We start from the raw sequence: 20,078 nt of genomic DNA on the forward strand, positions 1-20,078 counted from the left end.
TCTTCTTTAGCACTGACTAAATGATGAACTTGATACAATATTCCCATAATCCTGACAATAAAGAGGTGAAAGCAATTGGATCCCAAGTGTGAGGTTAGCCTGGGCTGCATACTGATTTTGAAGTCAACCTGGGTTATGTAACAAAACATTGTCAAAACCCAAACTAACCCAAAAAATAAACAAGACCAGTCAATCGCAGAGGACAACATGCTCCATTATTATATTTGCATAACATTTTCAAATGATAAAATTTTAGAAAGGAAGAGCAGATTAGTGAATTCCATAGGTGAGGACAGTTTCAAGATGCACGCTTATAGTGTGGGAAGCTTTAGGATTATAACTGTAATGGAAGCCATGCAGGAGAAAATTGAATAGAACTAAAACATATATGCAAATAAATATGAATAAAACTGGTATGATGTATGTAATAGCTATAATCAAAACTTATATCCTAGTCATGAGCAGATTCAGTCATTTGTCAAGATGTTAATACTGAAAGGAAATGGACAATTTGTACTGGGGGTCTATTATTCCTCAGAAATACCTATAAATCCATAAATTTCCTATTATAAAGTACATACCATTTGAAAAGTTATTCAATATGCTATATAAATCTGAGATGATTTTCAATAGTGAACATTTTATAAACTCAAACTCAGTATGTAGCCCAGGCTGGACTCACACTTGCTCTTACTTCCTTATTGTTGGGATTACAGGAATGTGCCAATGTGTTCCCCTAGTTATTTTTCTTTTCTTTTCTTTTTTTTCCACTTTCTATAATTGCTGCATCACATTCCACATTCTATATGTATTAGCTTATTAACTTACGTGTTGAATGAAATTTGTGTTGATTCCAGTTTGGAACTCTTTCAAATGCAAGTGCTGTAACTATTATTACACATATTTCTGTGTGAACATGTTTTCTGTCTTTAGTGTAAATGATTATGGCTGTAATTACTGTGTCATATGGTAGTTACATATAGAAGTCACAAGAAATTGCCAAACCATTTTAGGGAGTGCCATTCCTTCATTCCCTTCCCAAATGAATTTTGTAATTCTGCAATCTCACTATCATCAACATTTCTTGCTGTCCTGGCTGATTTTTTTTTTTTTTAATTTTAGCTCTTCTTTTGGGTACATAGTGATATTTCAGTGTGTTTTTAGTTTGCAGTTCCCTGGTAGCTAATGATATTGAGTATCTTTTATGTGTCTGTTAGCTATGTGTGTTTCCATTTCTGTGAAATAGCTTGTCCGGGTTTTCCCACCATTTTCTAGTTGGACTGTCGGTTCTTTCCACTGTTTGTTGAGGGCTCTCTGTAAATCTTAGGTATCAGTACTCTATTGGCTATGTGATTGGCAGATATTTTCCCTGAGTCTATAGTCTGGGTTTTTCTTCTTTAAGCAGAACTTTCACAAAAGGATTTGAAATATAGTGAATAGAGTGAAGGCTAAGTCATTTTTTTCTTTTCTTTTCTTTTGATTTTGCATGTGGTGTAAATTAAAAATTCTCTGCCTGGCTCTAGATAGTGAATATTTTCTCCTACATTCATTTTTTTCTACAAGTTTTGCAATTGTCTTAAGATTTAAATATGTGGTCCATTCTGAATTAATTTTTCCATAGATGCTTTTGTTTTAGAATTTGGAGCTACATTGAGATCTTTTAAATTGTAGAGGTCCTCTTGTGCTGTGTGCCTACTTTTTCCCATGTTTTAACTGTTCAACATTATGTTACTTTTTTGAGTTGAACATGGCTTAAGATGTAATGAAGTATGAGTCCAACAGAAATGGCAGAGCAGAGGTCCTCAGAACCATCTCCTTCTATAAAATGCCTAAAACAAACTCATACTTTCAACATCCTGGAGTTTAATCAGAAGTACGCAGCAACCAGGAAAATACTTGAGAACTAAAATAATAATAATAATACTTGGATCTCAGTAATGGGGAGTTGTACCATTATATGTACCCTGACTTGTTTAATTCTCTGCCCCATGGCTTGAAAAGGCTTTGAAGGTAACTATCTATATTCCACTGTGTTAGTCTGTTTAGTATAGTTTCCTAGGACAGAAGATAGTAAAGTGACCTTATTCTTAAAGGATTGTGTTTGTTTCCCTTTGACAGGCATAGACACCTCCTAAAAGTCAGCTTCTAGGGCTTGTTTTTAAGAACTCAGAACTGTCTCGAGGAGGAGGTGCATTTATGACAAATATTTAATACTAATTATCAGCTGTTCTTGGGGCTAAGGATACCAATTCAACAAACAATTTTAAAAACTTGATATGAGAGCCTAAGAAATAATGTAGTTTGAAGAATCAGGGCAAAGTTGTTGTTGTTTTTTTTTTTTTTTTTTTTTTGGAGGGGACCTGAGAAGCTTAAAGCTTTCACTTCTGTGTGACTGAAAGTGAGGCCTAACCTAGAATAGGAAAATTCTTGTGTGAGTGATGGAAGTCTACACATATACAAAGACAGGACATTGTTTTAGGCATCATAGGAAGTCTGTCACAAATGGTTAACAGCTCCCCACTGACACAACAGGAAGAGATTTTAGTAACCACACACAACATGGACTGGAGAATAGAAAAGTAGTTCAGAAAAGTCACTAAACAAGCAGTAATAACCCCAAGCATTGTTAAACCCTGGAAATGGATGTTCTTTCAGATTTAATCCATTATAGTATGAAGAATGTCTTTTTTTTTTTCTTTTCTCTTACCTGGTAGACAACACTGCATGGCTCAGCTACATTCCTAGCCCAAAATGTTCTATTTTCCTAGAAAAGAGCCACACAAAGAGGAAAGAAACAACTAATTTAAAAATTAACATAATCTTCCCACAAGGTGGTCCAGATATCATATTTACTAGGAAATGGAATTGTATCAGCACAAATAGAGCTATATATAAGGAATTCAGAGAAACTTTTAGGATGACCTCAGAATCAAAAGAAATATACAAGCATCCATTAGAGGGCCCGCTTTTCATGATTTTGGACATATACCCAGGAGTAAAATTTCAAGATTATAGGATAATTCTGCTGTTGCTATTTAGAGGAACTGCCATACTATTTCAAAGCTCTACAATTTTTGCATTCCAAACAATAATGAATAAAGGTTTCTAATTTCTCTGCATTCTCAATAACACTATGTTTCTTAGAGTAGACATCATCATGTCTCAAGTGGTATCTGTGTCTTTGATATCATTTCCCCAATGGTTGTTGATAGTTTCTTTTCAAGCGCTTGCTGATTATTTCTATATGTTTTGTGAAGAAATCTGTTTTATTATTTTGTTCACCTTTTGGAGACAGGGTCTTTCTCTGTATCTTAGGCAGGCCTTGAACTTACAACCTTCCTACCTCCACCTCTGGAGTGCTGTTTAATGTGTACTTACTTTGGTGGATCTCTGTGAGTTTGAAGGCAGCTTGGTCTACAAAGCAAGTTCCAGAACAGGCTCCAAAGCTACACAGAGAAACCCTGTCTCAAAAAATCAGTAATAATAATAATAATAATAATAATACATACAATACTTTGATCTTTCTCACCCATTACCATCTCTTTCTCCCATGCTCCCCTCTCCCTGTTCATCTTTATGTTTTCCAGTTTCCTTTCTACTTTCATGTCAAATGTATAAGAAACATACTTGGAGAACTGATAAACAAGTTCATTTTTTTTTTTCAGTTAAACCCCTTTGGGGATGAATTCAATTTAGTGGCTTGGCATCTTCTTTGCACTATCCTATGCTGACTTATTTACATACTCAATTTGATGAATTCTGCTGTTAGTAGAAATTGTGAGTCAGTATATGTACTAATTTTTAATTTCAATTATGTTTATCCAAGATTATGTGAATACTTCATCTACATAGTTATCAAATACAGTTCACTTGAGGTAGTTCTTCAGTTGATTGGGGGAATTAAACAGCACTTTGTGTTTAAACTCCCTTCCTCACAATACAAGGATGGAAAGAATGGTGGCTGTGGAGCTTTGACTGGGGAGGGGAAAGAGAGGGATAAATGAGACTAAGAATGTTTGAAAAAGCCACAGGGAAACATTATTTTATATTTACCTAAAACACACACACACACACACACACACACACACACACACACACACACACACACACAATTTTTCAACACTTAGTGTTCCTTTATTTGGAGTAACGATGTAATTAAAGTCAAACAAGGCCCTAATGTCATAGGATTTGTATACTTAAAAGGACACACACAATTTGATTTCTCTCTGCCACATAAGGAGATATCAACGAAATCAAACCCTGAAGGAACGTTGATTTTAGAGTTTTAAGCCTCCAGAACTGCAAAATAAAAAATTAATTTTGGTTCAGCCACCTAATCTGTGATATTTTGTTATGGTAAGTAAAATGAGCTAACATGGTTGTGGTATTAGGGAAAATTAAATATTCCAAATTACAAATGTTTGCACTTTATATTGAGAGCACAAAAATTGTATGTATAGTTTTTCATATTAGAAAGCAGGGATAAAACTTCTATTATTCAATATAAATGAGTCTCCTTCTTCCTGTGAGCATGGCTATTTTTTTTTTTCATTTTGCAGTTATGTACTCTTACACTTAAAGGTATTTTATGGGCTTCAGCCAATATTAAATATTCTTCTTACTGAAACAAAGTACACTGTACTTGACTAATAGGCGTGTTGACAAGTCGGCTTCCTAGTCTTTTATAAAGCTGTTATAGTCTTGAAAAGCTTTCTTATTTAGGCTCTGGATATCATTCCGTTGAGAGATAAACAATTTACACATATTTTCTTCCATCCTGTAAGTTGTCTCTTCACTTTGTCAATTGTTTTCTTTATTGTGTAGAAGCTTCTTAGTTTGATATAATCCCACTTTTCTGTTTTTGCTTTTATTTGCCTTTGTTTTGGGACTCATATCCAAGAAGTTATTGTTTATACTGATACAATATTTAAGAAAAATTTTATTACATTTATTTACTTAATGACACACTGGTGGAGCCACAAGGACAACTTCCAGGAGCTTTCTCTTTCCACCATGTGGGTACTGGAGATAAAACTCTAGTCGTCAGGCTTGGAGGTAAGGGCCTTACCTGCTAAGCCACCTGTCTGGCCCTTCCACTGATATTTCAAAGTGGTTTTCTAGTTAGGGTGTTTTTTTTTTTTAACATTTTTATTGATTCCTCAAGAATTTCATGCATTTTATTTTCACCTTTCCTCATCTTCTCCCATAGTCACCCCAATTCTATAAACACACAACTTTATGTTTAATTTTTTAAACCCACTGGTGCTACGTATATACTTTTAGGTGTATGGTCATCCTCTGAAATATGTTAGACTTGCCAGAGACCACACCCCTAAAGAAAACTAGCTCTCTTGTTCTCCCCTGGCATCTATCAACTACCAAAAATTCCTTAGCTAGGGGTGAGACTTTGAGCCCAACTCCCTCCTCCATGCTTACATTTTCTCTTGCTGCATGCTGTCGCACTTGCTGTGTGTTTGTGGTCTTATCATCAAGTTCTGGTGGGCAACAAAGAGCTATGGGCATAGCTTTTATAGTTTGCTGCTCTTTAGGACACCTGTGGCCAACAATATGAGGGTAAGTTTTTCATACCTGGAATGAGGCTACTTATTTTGCAACATATAGTTTTGGGGAAGAACATTACCCACCATGTAGGGTAACTTCAATTAAATTCTATTATGTGATATATATTAGAAGCAGGGATTTTATATATATGTATAGAGAGAGAGAGAGAGAGAGAGAGAGAGAGAGAGAGAGAGAGAGAGAGAGAGAGAGAGAGCTTATAAAATAGTAGCTTTCCATATGGCTTTTAAAAACATCCTAAGTGATAATTATCTCTCCCCTGCATCCTCCTCTTCCAAACCCTCCCATCCGTCTCTCCACTTACAATAATGATATCTCCCATTATTCCCATCTCCTCCTTCATATCCATCGCCTGTGTTTTACCATCCTTCCTCCTTCAATATCTTTTTCCATGTTAGTTGAATACATTGTTTTATACCTTCTAATTATGTTCTTGCTTGAGTATTGAGATAATATAAGGAATTTACAAACCTTAGCAAAATAGAACATTCCAGTTTAAAGATGAGCAAATGGTGGTAAGAGGCGTTTTCAAAAGAAGAACTACAAATGGCTAACAATTACATGAAAAAAATACTCGGTATCATTATCCACCTGAAAAATCCAAATGCAAAACACAGTGGTAAAATTTTGCCTCATCAGTGTTATATCCTGGATATACAATTTTGTTTGTTTATTTTGGTGAGATTATGCATTGTAAATATATGGTCCCTATATCTGTCCTACCTATTAAACATATTAAAGATGATATATGTTAATGAATTCAATTTTGAATTTTTGATAAAATCTTATTTAATGTTTTTTTATGCTGCTTCTTTGTCGTCTCCAAAAATTGTTGATTAAGCTCAAATTATAATCATTTTTTCTTTATGTTGGTTTATTAAATGTTTCTATTTTTTTATTTAAAAACATTGTTGGTTTCAGTTTTTGTTTCTTAGTCGATGATCCATTTCAAATTTGGTATGATATAAAGATTGAATCTTATTTTTCTATGTAGGGGCATCCAGTTGTTCCAGAAGCAATGGAATATATTTTTGCTCTTTGATTGTTTTGATGGCTTTCCTTAAAACTAGCCACATGCCATCTCACTTCTGTTTGTTTGTTTGGTTATCCTTATGCTGGTACCACTCTGTCGTAATTATTGTACCTTTACGGTATTTCCAGTAGCCAAGTTTCGACTACTCTAAGGTTAATATGTAAAAAATATCTAATAAAGAAAAGTAAACTTTTTTTTAAGTAAATTTATTTTACATCATTTAGTTCAACATAATAGCCACAGATTCCCCTGTTCTCCCACTCTCGCCCCCTCCCCCTCCCCCCAGCCCACCCCCCATTCCCACCTCCTCCAGATCAAGGTCTCCCCCGAGGACCGGGATCGACCTGGTAGACTCAGTCCAGCCAGGTCCAGTCCCCTCCTCCCAGACCAAGCCAAGCATAGGTGAGACAGTCATTTGGCTTGATCTGTTTGGGAGGCAGCTGTGTGTTGGTGCCGGGTCCTGGGCTAGTTGCATGAGTTGGCTGTTTGAATCCTGGGACCTATGCAAGAAAAGTAAACTTTTAAAAATTATAATAAATTTCATTTTCCTGATAAGAATTGTGATTCACTGGAGTATTTTCCTTGAATAGATTAACCATTATAATTTTCAGCATGTTAATACTATTAACTCAGGACATTTCTCTAATAATTGAGCATAATTACCAAGTAAATTTGAACTTAACATCAGGTAACATTGCCTGGAACTTAAAAAAGAGTCTCAGGTATGCAGGGTAACTACACCAGTTCTACACTTAACTCCAGGAGTTAGGCCATAGAAGAAAATTGAAGAGTAGAATAATATTAATAAATATAGCCAGGGATATAGCAGAGAATTTAGGCATTGCAGAAACCCCTGATGTTTCATGGGCAGGACATTAGGGAGTATATAGAACTGATTCTTATTTTGTTCAGTATTTCACCTGTAAGAATATTACATGAATGTTCTTGCTGTGAATTCTAGTCACTGAGCTTTCCTATTTCCATTATATGTGAAACTATTATCTTACTTAACTTACTTAGTTGTGTGGTGGTTTCTATATTCCTTGTAATTCATCTCTTTTTAACACTAAAAAAGTTTTTCTGATTGTTTTATATCTGACTGTATTGTTTCTTACTTCTCATATTTAAAAATGTTTCAGCAGCAGTTATGAAAAAGCTCACATAGCTTAACACATAATTATTTGAGTCTAAAAATGTGGCTCTTTTAGCAGTCACATTGTCTTCCCTTAGATAAGGAATTAGTTCTTGTGCTCATTAGTTTGAAGGCCACCTTCCTTGTTGCAAATAAACTGAACAAAATGTTATTCAAATACCAGGTCAACCAAGTCTCTGTTGCTTTTCTTTCTCTCAGCAGTTTCCTGAAAAGCTTTGGTTCTTTTTAAAGTTTGATTTTCATTTTCTTTCAGGTTTATGTTCTTCCATCTGCATATCTTTATTTTGCTTGTGCCTGTCTTCGTTTCCATAGTCAATGTTCCTACATGTTTTAAACTCCAATTTAGTCAAGGTTCTCTGTTTTTTCTCTGGTTTGTGCATATTTTCTTTCTCATTGTGGTTTGTTTGCAATATGGATTTTTCACTCTTGTCATTCTTCATAGTCATTATCGTTTCAAAATGTTATCATTTGACAGTAATATATTTTACACTCTTTAATTCTTGTGTATAGATTTCATTCACAGAAAATCTCAATTTGGACTAGTTTAATTTCAGATGTTACACAGTCTATATTGTATTGACTATAACAGATCTAAATTTATTTATTTATTTATTTATTTATTTATTTATTTAGAACTTTTTTTTTAAATTTTATTTTACAATACCATTCAGTTCTACATATCAGCCACAGGTTCCCCTATTCTCCCCCCTCCCACACTCTCCCCTTACCCCCAGCCTACCCCTCATTCCCACCTCCTCCAGGGCAAATCCTCCCCCGAGGACTGCGATCAACCTGGTAGACTCAGTCCAGGCAGGTCCAGTCCCCTCCTCCCAGACTGAGCCAAGCGTCCCTGCATAAGTCCCAGGTTTCAAACAGCCAACTCATGCAATGAGCACAGGACTTGGTCCCACTGCCTAGTTGCCTCCCAAACTGATTAAGCCAATCAACTGTCTCACCTATTCAGAAGGCCTGATCCAGCTGGGGGCCTTTGGTTCATAGTTCATGTGTTTCCATTCATTTGGCTATTTTTTTTTTCAATAATTGAGTAAAAACGAAATTTATTATAAGCCACAGTCGTCCTAGGGACCTCCATGCTATATATATAGCCTCTATGGTTCTATGGGTTGTGGTCTGATTGTTCTTTATTTTATATCTAGAATCCACTTATGAGTGAGTACATACCATGACTGTCTTTCTGGGTTTGGGTTACCTCACTCAGGATGATTTTTTCTAGTTCCATCCATTTGCCTGCAAATTTCATGCTTTCATTGTTTTTCTCTGCTGAGTAGTATTCCACTGTGTATATGTACCACATTTTTTCCATCCATTCTTCCGTTGATGGGCATCTAGGTTGTTTCCAGGTTCTGGCTATTAAAAATAGTGCTACTATGAACATAGCTGAGCATGTATCTTTATGGTATGAATCAGCATTCCTTGGGTATATGCCCAAGAGTGGGATGACTGGATCTTGAGGTAGTTCAATTCCTAATTTTCTGAGAAACCGCCATACTGATTTCCACAGTGGTTGTACAAGTTTACATTCCCACCAACAGTGGAGGAGTGTTCCCTTTGCTCCACATCCTCTCCAACACTGGCTGTCATTGGTGTTTTTGATCGTAGCCATTCTGACAGGTGTAAGGTGGTATCTCAGAGTCGTTTTGATTTGCATTTCTCTGATGATTAAGGATGTTGAGCATTTCTTTAAATGTCTTTCAGCCATTTGTAGTTCTTGTTTTGTGAATTCTCTGTTTAGCTCTTTAGCCCATTTTTTTAATTGGACTGTTCAGTATTTTGATGTCTAGTTTCTTGAGTTCTTTATATACTGTGGAGATCAATCCTCTTTCAGATGTGGGTTTGGTGAAGATCTTTTCCCATTCTGTTGGCTGTCTTTTTGTCTTATTGACCTTGTCTTTTGCCCTGCAAAAGCTTCTCAATTTTGAGAGGTCCCATTTATTAATTGTTGTGCTCAGGGTCTGTGCTGTTGGTGTTTTATTTAGGAAATGGTCTCCGGTGCCAATGCGTTCAAGAGTGCTTCCTACTTTCTTTTCTATTAAGTTTAGTGTAACTGGGTTTATGTTCAGGTCTTTGATCCACTTGGACTTGAGTTTTGTGCATGGTGACAGATATGGATCTATTTGTAATCTTTTACATATTGACATCCAGTTATGCCAGCACCATTTGTTGAAGATACTTTCTTTTTTCCCATTGTATAGTTTTGGCTCCTTTGTCAAAAACCAGGTGTTCATATGTGCATGGATTAATGTCAGGGTCTTCAATCCGATTCCATTGGTCCGTATGTCGGTTTTTATACCAGTACCAAGCTGTTTTTATTACTATAGCTCTATAGTAGAGTTTGAGGTCCGGGATGGTAATGCCTCCAAAGGTTGCTTTATGGTATAGGATTCTTTTAGCTATCCTGGGTCTTTTGTTTTTCCATATGAAGTGGAGTATTTTTCTTTCCAAGTCTGTGAAGAATTGTTTTGGGATTTTGATGGGGATTGCATTGAATCTGTAGATTGCTTTTGGTAAGATTGCCATTTTTACTATGTTAATCCTACCTATCCATGAGCATGGGAGATCCTTCCATTTTCTGATATCTTCTTCAATTTCTTTCTTTAGAGATTTAAAGTTCTTATCAAAAAGGTCCTTCACTTGTTTAGTTAGTGTTATCCCAAGGTATTTTATATTATTTGTGGCTATTGTAAAGGGTGATGTTTCTCTGACTTCTTTCTCAGCCCTTTTATCATTTGTGTATAGGAGGGCTACTGATTTTTTTGAGTTGATCTTGTATCCTGCCACTTTACTGAAGGAGTTTATCAGCTGTAGGAGTTCCCTGGTAGAGTTTTTGGGGTCACTTATGTATACTATCATAACCTCTGCAAATAGTGAAAGTTTGACTTCTTCCTTGCCAATTTGTATCCCTTTGATCTCCTTATGTTGTCTTATTGCTCTAGCTAGAACTTCTAGTACTATATTGAATAAATATGGGGAGAGTGGACAGCCTTGTCTTGTTCCTGAATTTAGTGGTATCGCTTTGAGTTTCTCTCCATTTAATTTGATGTTTGCTGTTGGCTTGCTATAAATTGCTTTTATTATGTTTAGAAATGTTCCTTGTATTCCTGATCTTTCTAAGACCTTTATCATGAAGGGGTGTTGGATTTTGTCAAAGGCTTTTTCAGCATCTAAGGAGATGATCATGTGTTTTTTTTTTTCTTTCAGTTTGTTTATATGGTGTATTACATTGACTGATTTTCGTATGTTGAACCATCCTTGCATCCCTGGGATGAATGCTACTTGGTCATGATGGATGATTGTTTTGATGTATTCTTGGATTCAGTTTGCCAATATTTTGTTGAGTATTTTTGCATCAATGTTCATGAGGGAGATTGGTCTGTAGTTCTCTTTCTTTGTTGCATCTTTGTGTGGTTTGGGTATCAGGGTAATTGTAGCCTCATAAAAAGAGTTTGGTAGTGTTCCTTCTGTTTCTATTGTGTGGAACACTTTGAAGAGTATTGGTATTAGTTCTTCTTTGAAAGTCTGGTAGAATTCTGCACTGAAACCATCTGGTCCTGGGCTTTTTTTGGATGGGAGACTTTTGATGACTGTTTCTATTTCTTTAGGGGTTATTAGTCTATTTAAATGGTTTATCTATTCTTGATTTAATTTTGGTATGTGGTATTTATCCAGAAAATTGTCCATTTCTTCCTGGTTTTCCATTTTTGTGGAGTACAGGTTTTTGAAGTATGATCTGATGATTCTCTGGATTTCTCGTTGTCTGTTGTTATGTCTCCCTTTTCATTTCTGATTTTGTGAATTTGGGTGCTCTCTCTTTGCCTTTTGGTTAATTTGGCTAGGGGTTTGTCTATCTTGTTGATTTTTTCAAAGAACCAACTCTTTGTTTCATTGATTTTTTGTATTGTTCTCTTGTTTTCTATTTCGTTGATTTCAGCCCTCAATTTGATTATTTCCTGGCATCTGTTTCTCCTGGGTGAGTTTGTTTCTGTTTGTTCTAGAGCTTTCAGTTGTGCTGTTAATTCATTGGTATGGGATTTCTCCATCTTCTTTATGTGTGCATTTAGAGCTGTGAATTTTCCTCTTAGCACTGCATTCATAGTGTCTCATAAGTTTGGGTATGTTGTACTTTCATTTTCATTGAATTCTAGGAAATCTTTAATTTCTTTCTTTATTTCTTCCTTGACCCATTGATGTTTCAGGTGGGCATTATTCAGTTTCCATGAGTTTGTGGGTTTTCTATAATTTTTGTTGTTGTTGAGGTCTAACTTTAAGGCATGGTGTTCTGATAAGATACAGGAGTTTATTCCAATTTTTTGTATCTGTTGAGATTTGCTTTGTGGCCAAGTATGTGGTCAATTTTTGAGAAGGTTCCATGGGGTGCTGAGAAGAAGGTATATTCTCTTGTGTTAGGATGGAATGTTCTGTAGATCTCTATTAGGTCCATTTGAGTCATAACATCTGTTAGGTCCTTTATTTCTTTGTTAAGTTTCAGTCTGGTAGATCTGTCTTTTGGTGAGAGTGGTGTGTTAAAATCTCCCACTACTAATGTCTGGGGTTTGATGTGCATTTTCAACTTTAGTAGTGTTTTTTTTTTTTATGAATGTGGTTGCTTTTGTATTTGGAGCATAAATGTTTAGAATCGAGACTTCATCTTGGTGGATTTTTCCCGTGATAAATATGTAATGTCCATCCTGATCTCTTTTGATTGATTTTAGTTTGAAGTCTATTTTATTAGATATTAGGATAGCTACACCAGCTTGTTTCTTAGGTCCATTTGCTTGGAAAGCCTTTTCCCAGCCCTTTACTCGGAGGTAGTGTCTGTCTTTGAAGTTAAGGTGTGTTTCTTGTATGCAGCAGATGGATGGGTCCTGTTTTCTTATCCATTCTGTTAGCCTGTGTCTTTTTAAAGGTGAGTTGAAACCATTGATATTGATGGATATTAATGACCAGTGATTGTTAATTCCTGTTATTTTTTGTGGTTGTGTTGTGTTGTCCTTCTCTGGTGTATGTTGGTGTGGGATTATCTATTGCTTGATTTTTCATGGATGTGTTTAGCTTCTTTGGGTTGGATTTTCCATTTTAGTGCTTTCTGTAGGGCTGGGTTTGTGGACAGGTATTGATTAAATCTGGTTTTATCCTGGAATATTTTGTTTACTCTGCCTATGGTGATTGAGAGTTTTGCTGGGTATAATAGTCTGGGTTGGCATCCGTGGTCTCTTAGTGTCTGCATAAGATTTGTCCATGATCTTCTAGCTTTCATAGTCTTTATTGAGTAGTCTGGTGTTATTCTGATGGGTTTGCCTTTATATGTTACTTGGTCTTTTTCCTTTGCGGCTCTTAATATTTTTTCTTTGTTCTGTATGTTTAGTGTTTTGATTATTATGTGGCGAGGGGATTTTTTTTTTTTTTTGATCCAGCCTATTCGGTGTTCTGTAAGCTTCTTGTATCTTCATAGGTATTTCTTTCTTTAGGTTAGGAAAGTTTTCTTCTATGATTTTGTTGAATATATTTTCTGTGCTTTGAGTTGGTATTCTTCTCCTTCTTCTATCCCTATTATTCTTAGGTTTGGTCTTTTCATGGTGTCCCAAATTTCCTGGACGTTTTGTGTTACAACTTCTTTGTCTTTAGTGTTTTCTTTGATTGACGAATCTATTTTCTCTATTGTGTCTTCAGTGTCAGAGATTCTCTGTTCCATCTCTTGCAATCGGTTGGTTATGCTTGTTTCTGTAGTTCCTGTTCGTTTAGTCAGGATTTCTATTTCCAGCATTCCCTCATCATGTGTTTTCTTTATTGTCTCAAATTCATTTTTCAGATCTTGGAATGTTTCTTTCATCTGTTTAATTGCTTTTTCTTGGCTTTCTTTGATTTCTTCCCATTTTTTGTTCGTTTTTTCTTCCATTTCTTTAAGAGAGTTTTTTATTTCCTCTTTAATGGAGTTTTTCATTTCCTCTTTAAGGAAAGTTTTTATTTCCTCTTTGAGGGAATGTTTTATTTCTTCTTTAAGGGCCTCTATCATCTTCTTAAAGTCATTTTTAGGGTTGATTTCTTCTGTCTTGGTATGTTCAGGTCTTGTAGGTGTAGAATCACTAAGTTCTGATGTTGCCATATAGGTCTTTATGTTGTTGCCTGTATTTTTGCACTGGCGTCTACTCATCTCTTCCTCTGTGCGGTGCAGGTGGTGTCTGTGTCTGAGAGTGCCTCTCTGTTCTCATTTTTAGTCTTGGTTTAGTAAGAGTTCTTGGTTAAATTGGTGCTATTGGGCAGCTTATTTCAGTCGGTGAAGTATATACTTATGATTCTGGTGATCTGGTTTGGTGTCTGGGTAGCGCCTTCTTCTGTGTTCCCAGGTCACGTTTTGTTCATTTGTCAACTCCTCAGCTGATCTTGTTTCTTCAGACTTCAATCTGTAGGCATCTGAATCCTCTCCCAGATGGGTTTCAGCTGAGCTGGGTAGTCTCACCAACACCTCCAAGTTGTTGGGTTTCGCAGGATCAGCAGCTGGGCCCTGGGTTGTCCTCAGACGGAGTATTCATATTCGTTCTGGTTCTGTCCCATGGATATAGCTTCTTCCCCGAGTGTTGGGGTTAGAGGCGTCCCTGTTCCAAGCTGCGTCTGCTTGTGTCTGTCGCCGGGACTGTCTACCTCTGCGGTCCACCACCGGGCCTGTATGTCCCTGTCAGCTGCTGCTGGGTCTGTCTGCCTCTGTGGGCCGCCGCCGGGCCTGTATGTCTCTGCCAGCTGCCGCTGGACCTGTATGTCTCTGCCAGCTGCCACCGCGGGCCTACCCACCTCTGCTTGTCACTGCTGCTGGGCCCGTCTACCTCTGGCGGGCTGCCATCGGGTCTGTATGTCTCTGCCGGCTGCCGCCGGGCCTGAATGTCCCTGTGGGCCGCCGCCGCCAGGCCCGTCTACCCCTGCGGGCCGCGGAGGGCCTACCTGCATTTGCTTATCTCCGCCGCCGGGCCCCCAGATCCAAATTTATAATTGACCATATTATTTCCATTTAAGTTTTCAATAAAATTCAGATTGACTTTCTTTTGTCATTTTCTCTTCCTAATTGGAGTGGTCCCTCTTTCCTCTAATACCTATTTATTTATTTATTTATTTGCACCAAAGTTCCCACTAAAGAGCCTAGAATGGCCTCTAAGTCATTCTTTGTTTATCAGTCATATAGGCATGTGCCACCATATCAAAGTCACATCAATTAATTTATACTTCTTCCATTACAGAATTTTGTGTACTATAGTTATGATTTCATAACAGCTGTTGATTTGCCTCTGTGTTTGTCTAGCTGAATTACAAAATCTCTTAAGGTGGATTCTTTATTCCAATTCATGTTTGAACAATATTTCTGTATCTCCAGCAATACTCATTGCTTTTGAGATAATTAAGATTCATGTAAATGTTTATAGAACCAACTTGTGTTTACCCCATCTATTTATGTGCCTATATATTGTAGGGGACTAGTAACTGGAAATCTAGCCAGTGCTTTCTTAATAACAGAGACATTACGCTCGCTCAGGTAAAGATACTGTAGACTCTATTCCAATTTTATCTACTTATAGATCTGTAACTGTTGTACACTAGAGGTACTGTTTTGATTTCTTTTTTTAAAAAATTATTTTATGTGTAGGAGTGTTTTGTCTGAGTGTGTATCTGTGTATGACTTTCATGTCTGATGTATATGAAGAGGCCAAAGGAGACATCAGATTTCCCGGAACTGGAATTACAGGCAATTGTGAACCAACATATGGGTGCTGGAATTGAACCCAGGCCTTTTGGAAGAAAAGCCAAATGCTCTTAACCACTGAGTAATCCCCCCCCATTTTAATTTTTAATATATTACATTTGTTTCATTGTTTCTGTTTTGAGTTCAGCGTTCCAGTGAAATTAGGCATGCAAATATCTATCCAGTTAGTCTTGAATCCTTCTAAAATTGTTATGCAGCTCTTAGACCTTTTCACCCAGAATTTCCTTAATAACCAGTGGTAGGTATGATGTATAATTTCATGGTAAAGTGATATTTCAAAGCCAGTTGCTGGATTGTTGCTACTTTCATTATAAGCCTATCTAGATGCTTTTTTTCTTATAAGGAACTCTACACGTCCATCTTCCATATCTGTTTGTCAATCATCTTCTCACCTGTGTCAACTGGTCTCATCTAGAAAGGGCTAAGAAAAAGATGATTTTTGTCATTATAATTATATAAAGTGACAATAGATTTTGAAGAGCATACAAACAAGAGTTTCTTTGGAAATAATTGTCCCATATGACTGATTATGGAAAGAGTACGGTCAACTTCAATAGGAAGTTGTTAGTTTTCAAAACATTGACTTGAGAATATATAGGGTGTGTCACAGTTATAATTTTGCAGCATGGTATTGGAGTTTTATATTTGGATGAGTTTATGGGAATGTTATATTATTTTCCACATTTCATATGTTGTTTTATGTAATTAGTGACACAATTACATTACTTAAAATACCTTGTCTTTTCCTGTTGTTCACAAATGAAACCGGTAGAACTGAAGCATTCTTGCTTTGTGTGTTTCTGCGATTTCTGGTCATTCAAAAGCATGAACTGGGGAGATTTCATATAAAACACTTGTCTGAACGTTGTAGTAGAGTTTAAGATCATATTAGCTCCTCTGACTGTGAATACCAGCTGCTGAGATGTTCAGCCAGTAATTCCATTAAAAAACATTCTTGTCCACTCAACAGGGAAAAAACCAAATTCTTCTTTTTCTCTTCCTGTAAATAGGCAACAAGTAGGCCTAGGGCATCTTAGTGGATTTTTACATTGGCATAGAGTCCTGGATTTGGACTCACTGGGACTTAAATGCACTTAGAACACAGAATTTGATTGCTTCATAGGAGACATTCCAGGCATATTTATGCTCAGCAGAACTCTGAAGTTTTGATTCTTATAATCATGTTTCTGTGGTCTTCTTGTTTGCTGCTTTTATCTATGTTGTTAGTACTTTTCCGAGTCCAAGTGTCTTAGTCAGGGTTCTCTAAAGGAACAGAATTGATAGAATAAATATATATTAAAAGGGGATTTATTAGACTATGGTTTGAGTAGTCCAACAAAGGCCAAGAATCTGTCTGTTGTTCATTCCACGAGATTGGATAGTTTAGTAGTCCCAATCTGGTGCTAGAGTCCCACAGTATTCCTAGAAATCTGCTGGTCATCACACTAGACTTCAACCCCTAAGAAGTAGGTTCTCATACCTGCAAAGGAACATCTCAGCAACAGGATAGATAAACTTGCCAGGGACAGTGAGGACAAGCAGACAAAAAACAAAAGCTTCCTTCTCTTATCTTCTTTTATGTGGGCTGCCACCAGAAGTTGTGGCTCAGATTTAGGGTGGGTCTTCCCATCTCAAATAATCTGATAAAGAAAATCCCTCACAGCCATGCCCGGTAGCTCGAGTCTTAGTGTAATCCAGATTTAGTCAAGTTGACAACCAAAATTAGCTGTCACAAATCCACCTCTTGTCAACTTGATGCACAATCACATCCCTTATCTCATGCTCAAATTCCAAATGAAGACAATAACCAGGGCATAATTATGCCTAACATGATATAACTGTCCCATGTGTACTCCCAAATAAATTATATATTTTAGAATGGGAGAAAACGTTGTTGAAGGAATGCTTAGTCATTTAGAATCTCATAACTTAAATGTGATAATAACCACTGATTTCGTCTCATTCTATAATTACTTTACATGAATAAACTGCTGGAGAGATGGTTCAGCAGTTAAGAGCACTTGCTTTTCCAGAGGACCCAGGTTTGATTCCCAGTATCCAAATATAGCTCACAACTGTCTATGACTCGTCCCAGGGGATCTAATGCTCTCTTCTGACCTACTTGGGCACCAGACATCTGTGTATGTGTGTGCAAACTTGTGTGAGAATGCCCTTAGAGGGCATTGAACTTCTTGGGGCTGAATTTATAGGTGTTTGTGAGCCACACACCATAGATGATAGAAACCTAACTACAGTCCTTACAATTGAGCAGCACGCACTCTTAAGCACTACAGCCCGCACGCTGTCATTGCTTTGAACCGCTAATTTTCATTTGGAAAGCTTTACTATTTACTTCCAATGGAATTATTTAATAGTGCAAGGAATTTGTCATGTGGAATTAAGAGATGTGAGAATTTCAGTGTCATCTTACTTTGTGATCTTAAACAGTCATTTGATCCCTGTAAACTTCAATTTCTACATTTTAGAAACAGAGATCACTATATTTGGATATATTACAGAGATAAAATAGTTATCATCTTGCCTACAAATTGCAAAGATCTATACATGTGGTGTTTTTCATTTTTATTGTTTTGTAAGCTTTCATCACAAACTTCCTAATTTATCTTCTATATGTACTTTCATATGTGACAAGTAAATATGATAGTATGCTTGAGAATCCATGTGTTAAGAGCATGATAAATTACTATTACCCCACATTGTGTAAAACAGTGTTTTTTTTTTTTTTCAGACTATTCCTTGCCCTGAGAGACTCCATCTTACAAGAAGTCTAGAAGCAGAGAGATGAATTCTAGTACACAGGCTTCTTTCTCCTTTTTTATTGCAACCAGGATCTTAGCCAGTGGAATCATGCTCCTGACATTTAGGGTCTGTTTTCTCACCTCAACACAAGCTATACACTCCCTCACAATGATACTTAGAAGTTTGTCTCCTTGGTGATTCCAGATCCTGTCACATTAATAATCAATATTAAGAATCACAATAATGTATAAATGCATCAGGCCATTATATTACTCTATTAATATTTATCAGATTTTCATATTAGTTTAAAATAAATAAAATTTATAACTGGAGGTTCTAGCACAACCCTATAATCTCAGCTACTCTGGAAGCTGAGGCAGGAGAATTGCAATTTCAAGGATGACCTGAGCAACATTGGAGTACCCTGACTTCAAATAAATAAAAATTGCTGGTGATGTAGTTCTGTGATAGAGCTCTTACATAACACACATGAAGGAACACATTTGAACACGCAGTACTGAGGACACTGAGGAAGAAAGATTGCAAGTTTAGAAACAGTATGGACAAATTAGCAAGTTCCAGGTTCAGCCTGAATTATGTAGCAAGATTCTATCACCAAAAAACCTTTTTTTTGTATTTATGTATTTTATTGTGTGTGTGTGTGTGTGTGTGTGTGTGTGTGTGCATTGTCTGTGTGTCTCCCCCCCCCCCCGTGTGTGTGTGTGTGTGTGTGCGCGCGCGCACGCGAACGTGTGTGCACATGTATCATATGTGCACCTGATGCCCATGGAGGTCAGATAAGGTCATCATATTATATTCACTGGAACTGGAGTTATAGATGGTTGTGAGTTCTGGGAACCAAATCTAGATCTTCTGTAAAAGCAACAAGTGTGTTAATCACTTAGAAACCTCTCCAATAACCTCTCCAAATAACTTTTTAAACTTAAATTTGGCATACTCCAAGCTAAAAATATTGGAAGACAGTCATTTACAATATGAGGCTTTCCTGAAACAGCTCTATATTAATTAATGAAGACTCATACTATGATAGTAAACATTTTGATCTCTGTGAAACAACTGTAGAACCCAATAAGAGATTTTTCTCAAATATCTTTGATTTTTAGAGTTTAAGTGTTCATTTCTTTAAAATTATTAATTTACTATTAGTATAATTTGGCTGGAGATTGAACCCAGGGCTTCATGCATGATAGGATTTCCATATATAAATATTAACCTAAGTTAGAATGACATTTGTTAAAAATGCACTCTATGATGATAACATAAGAAACAAAGGAGCCAGGTATGATAGTGGATACTTCCAATTTCCGTACTTGGTGGGGCACAAGGCTCAGGAATTCAAAGTCATTGTCATGTATACAGAAAGTTTGATAACCTGGGCTATATGAGATGTTGTCTCAAAAAATGTATAGGAACCAAATACAAGCTACCTGAACCAAGACCAACCTCTTACTCCAAGTTTGAGGTAACAATGAACATAAATTAGACTATGTAATTTTTGGATATAGAAGTCCTGTTTATCTAACCTAATTACTAAAAAAAAAAAAGTGAGTGCCATTTCACATAAGTTCTCTCTAGTAGTACTTGTAAATAATTACCCAATGGCTGGGCAGATGTCTCAGCAGCAAAGAGAACTCAGAGGATCCAGGTTCAGTTCCCAGAACTCACATTAGGTGCCTCACAACTGCCTGTAACTCCAGTTCCAGATCTGCAGCCTTATCTGTTCTACATTAGTATCCCATACATGTGATATACACATGTGAAGGCAC

General features: G+C 36.6%; 1 protein-coding gene across 5 annotated transcripts in view; it reads left to right on the forward strand.

Moving 5' to 3' along the window:
- Col4a5 (collagen type IV alpha 5 chain) overlaps nucleotides 1-20,078 on the forward strand; it is a 201,646-nt gene that overhangs the window by 39,698 nt on the left and 141,870 nt on the right. For 4 of the 5 annotated variants that reach the window (XM_028876973.2, XM_037199406.1, XM_028876976.2 and 1 more), the window contains exon 2: nucleotides 18,281-18,417. The exons of the other annotated variant lie outside the window; for it this stretch is intronic. In XM_028876973.2, coding sequence (XP_028732806.1) covers nucleotides 18,334-18,417 — 84 coding nt within the window. In that variant the 5' untranslated portion in view covers nucleotides 18,281-18,333. The remainder of the gene's footprint in view (nucleotides 1-18,280; nucleotides 18,418-20,078) is intronic. 5 annotated transcript variants of the gene reach the window in all.

Source organism: Peromyscus leucopus, chromosome X, assembly GCF_004664715.2.
Source record: "Peromyscus leucopus breed LL Stock chromosome X, UCI_PerLeu_2.1, whole genome shotgun sequence".
Classification (NCBI taxonomy): domain Eukaryota; kingdom Metazoa; phylum Chordata; class Mammalia; order Rodentia; family Cricetidae; genus Peromyscus; species Peromyscus leucopus.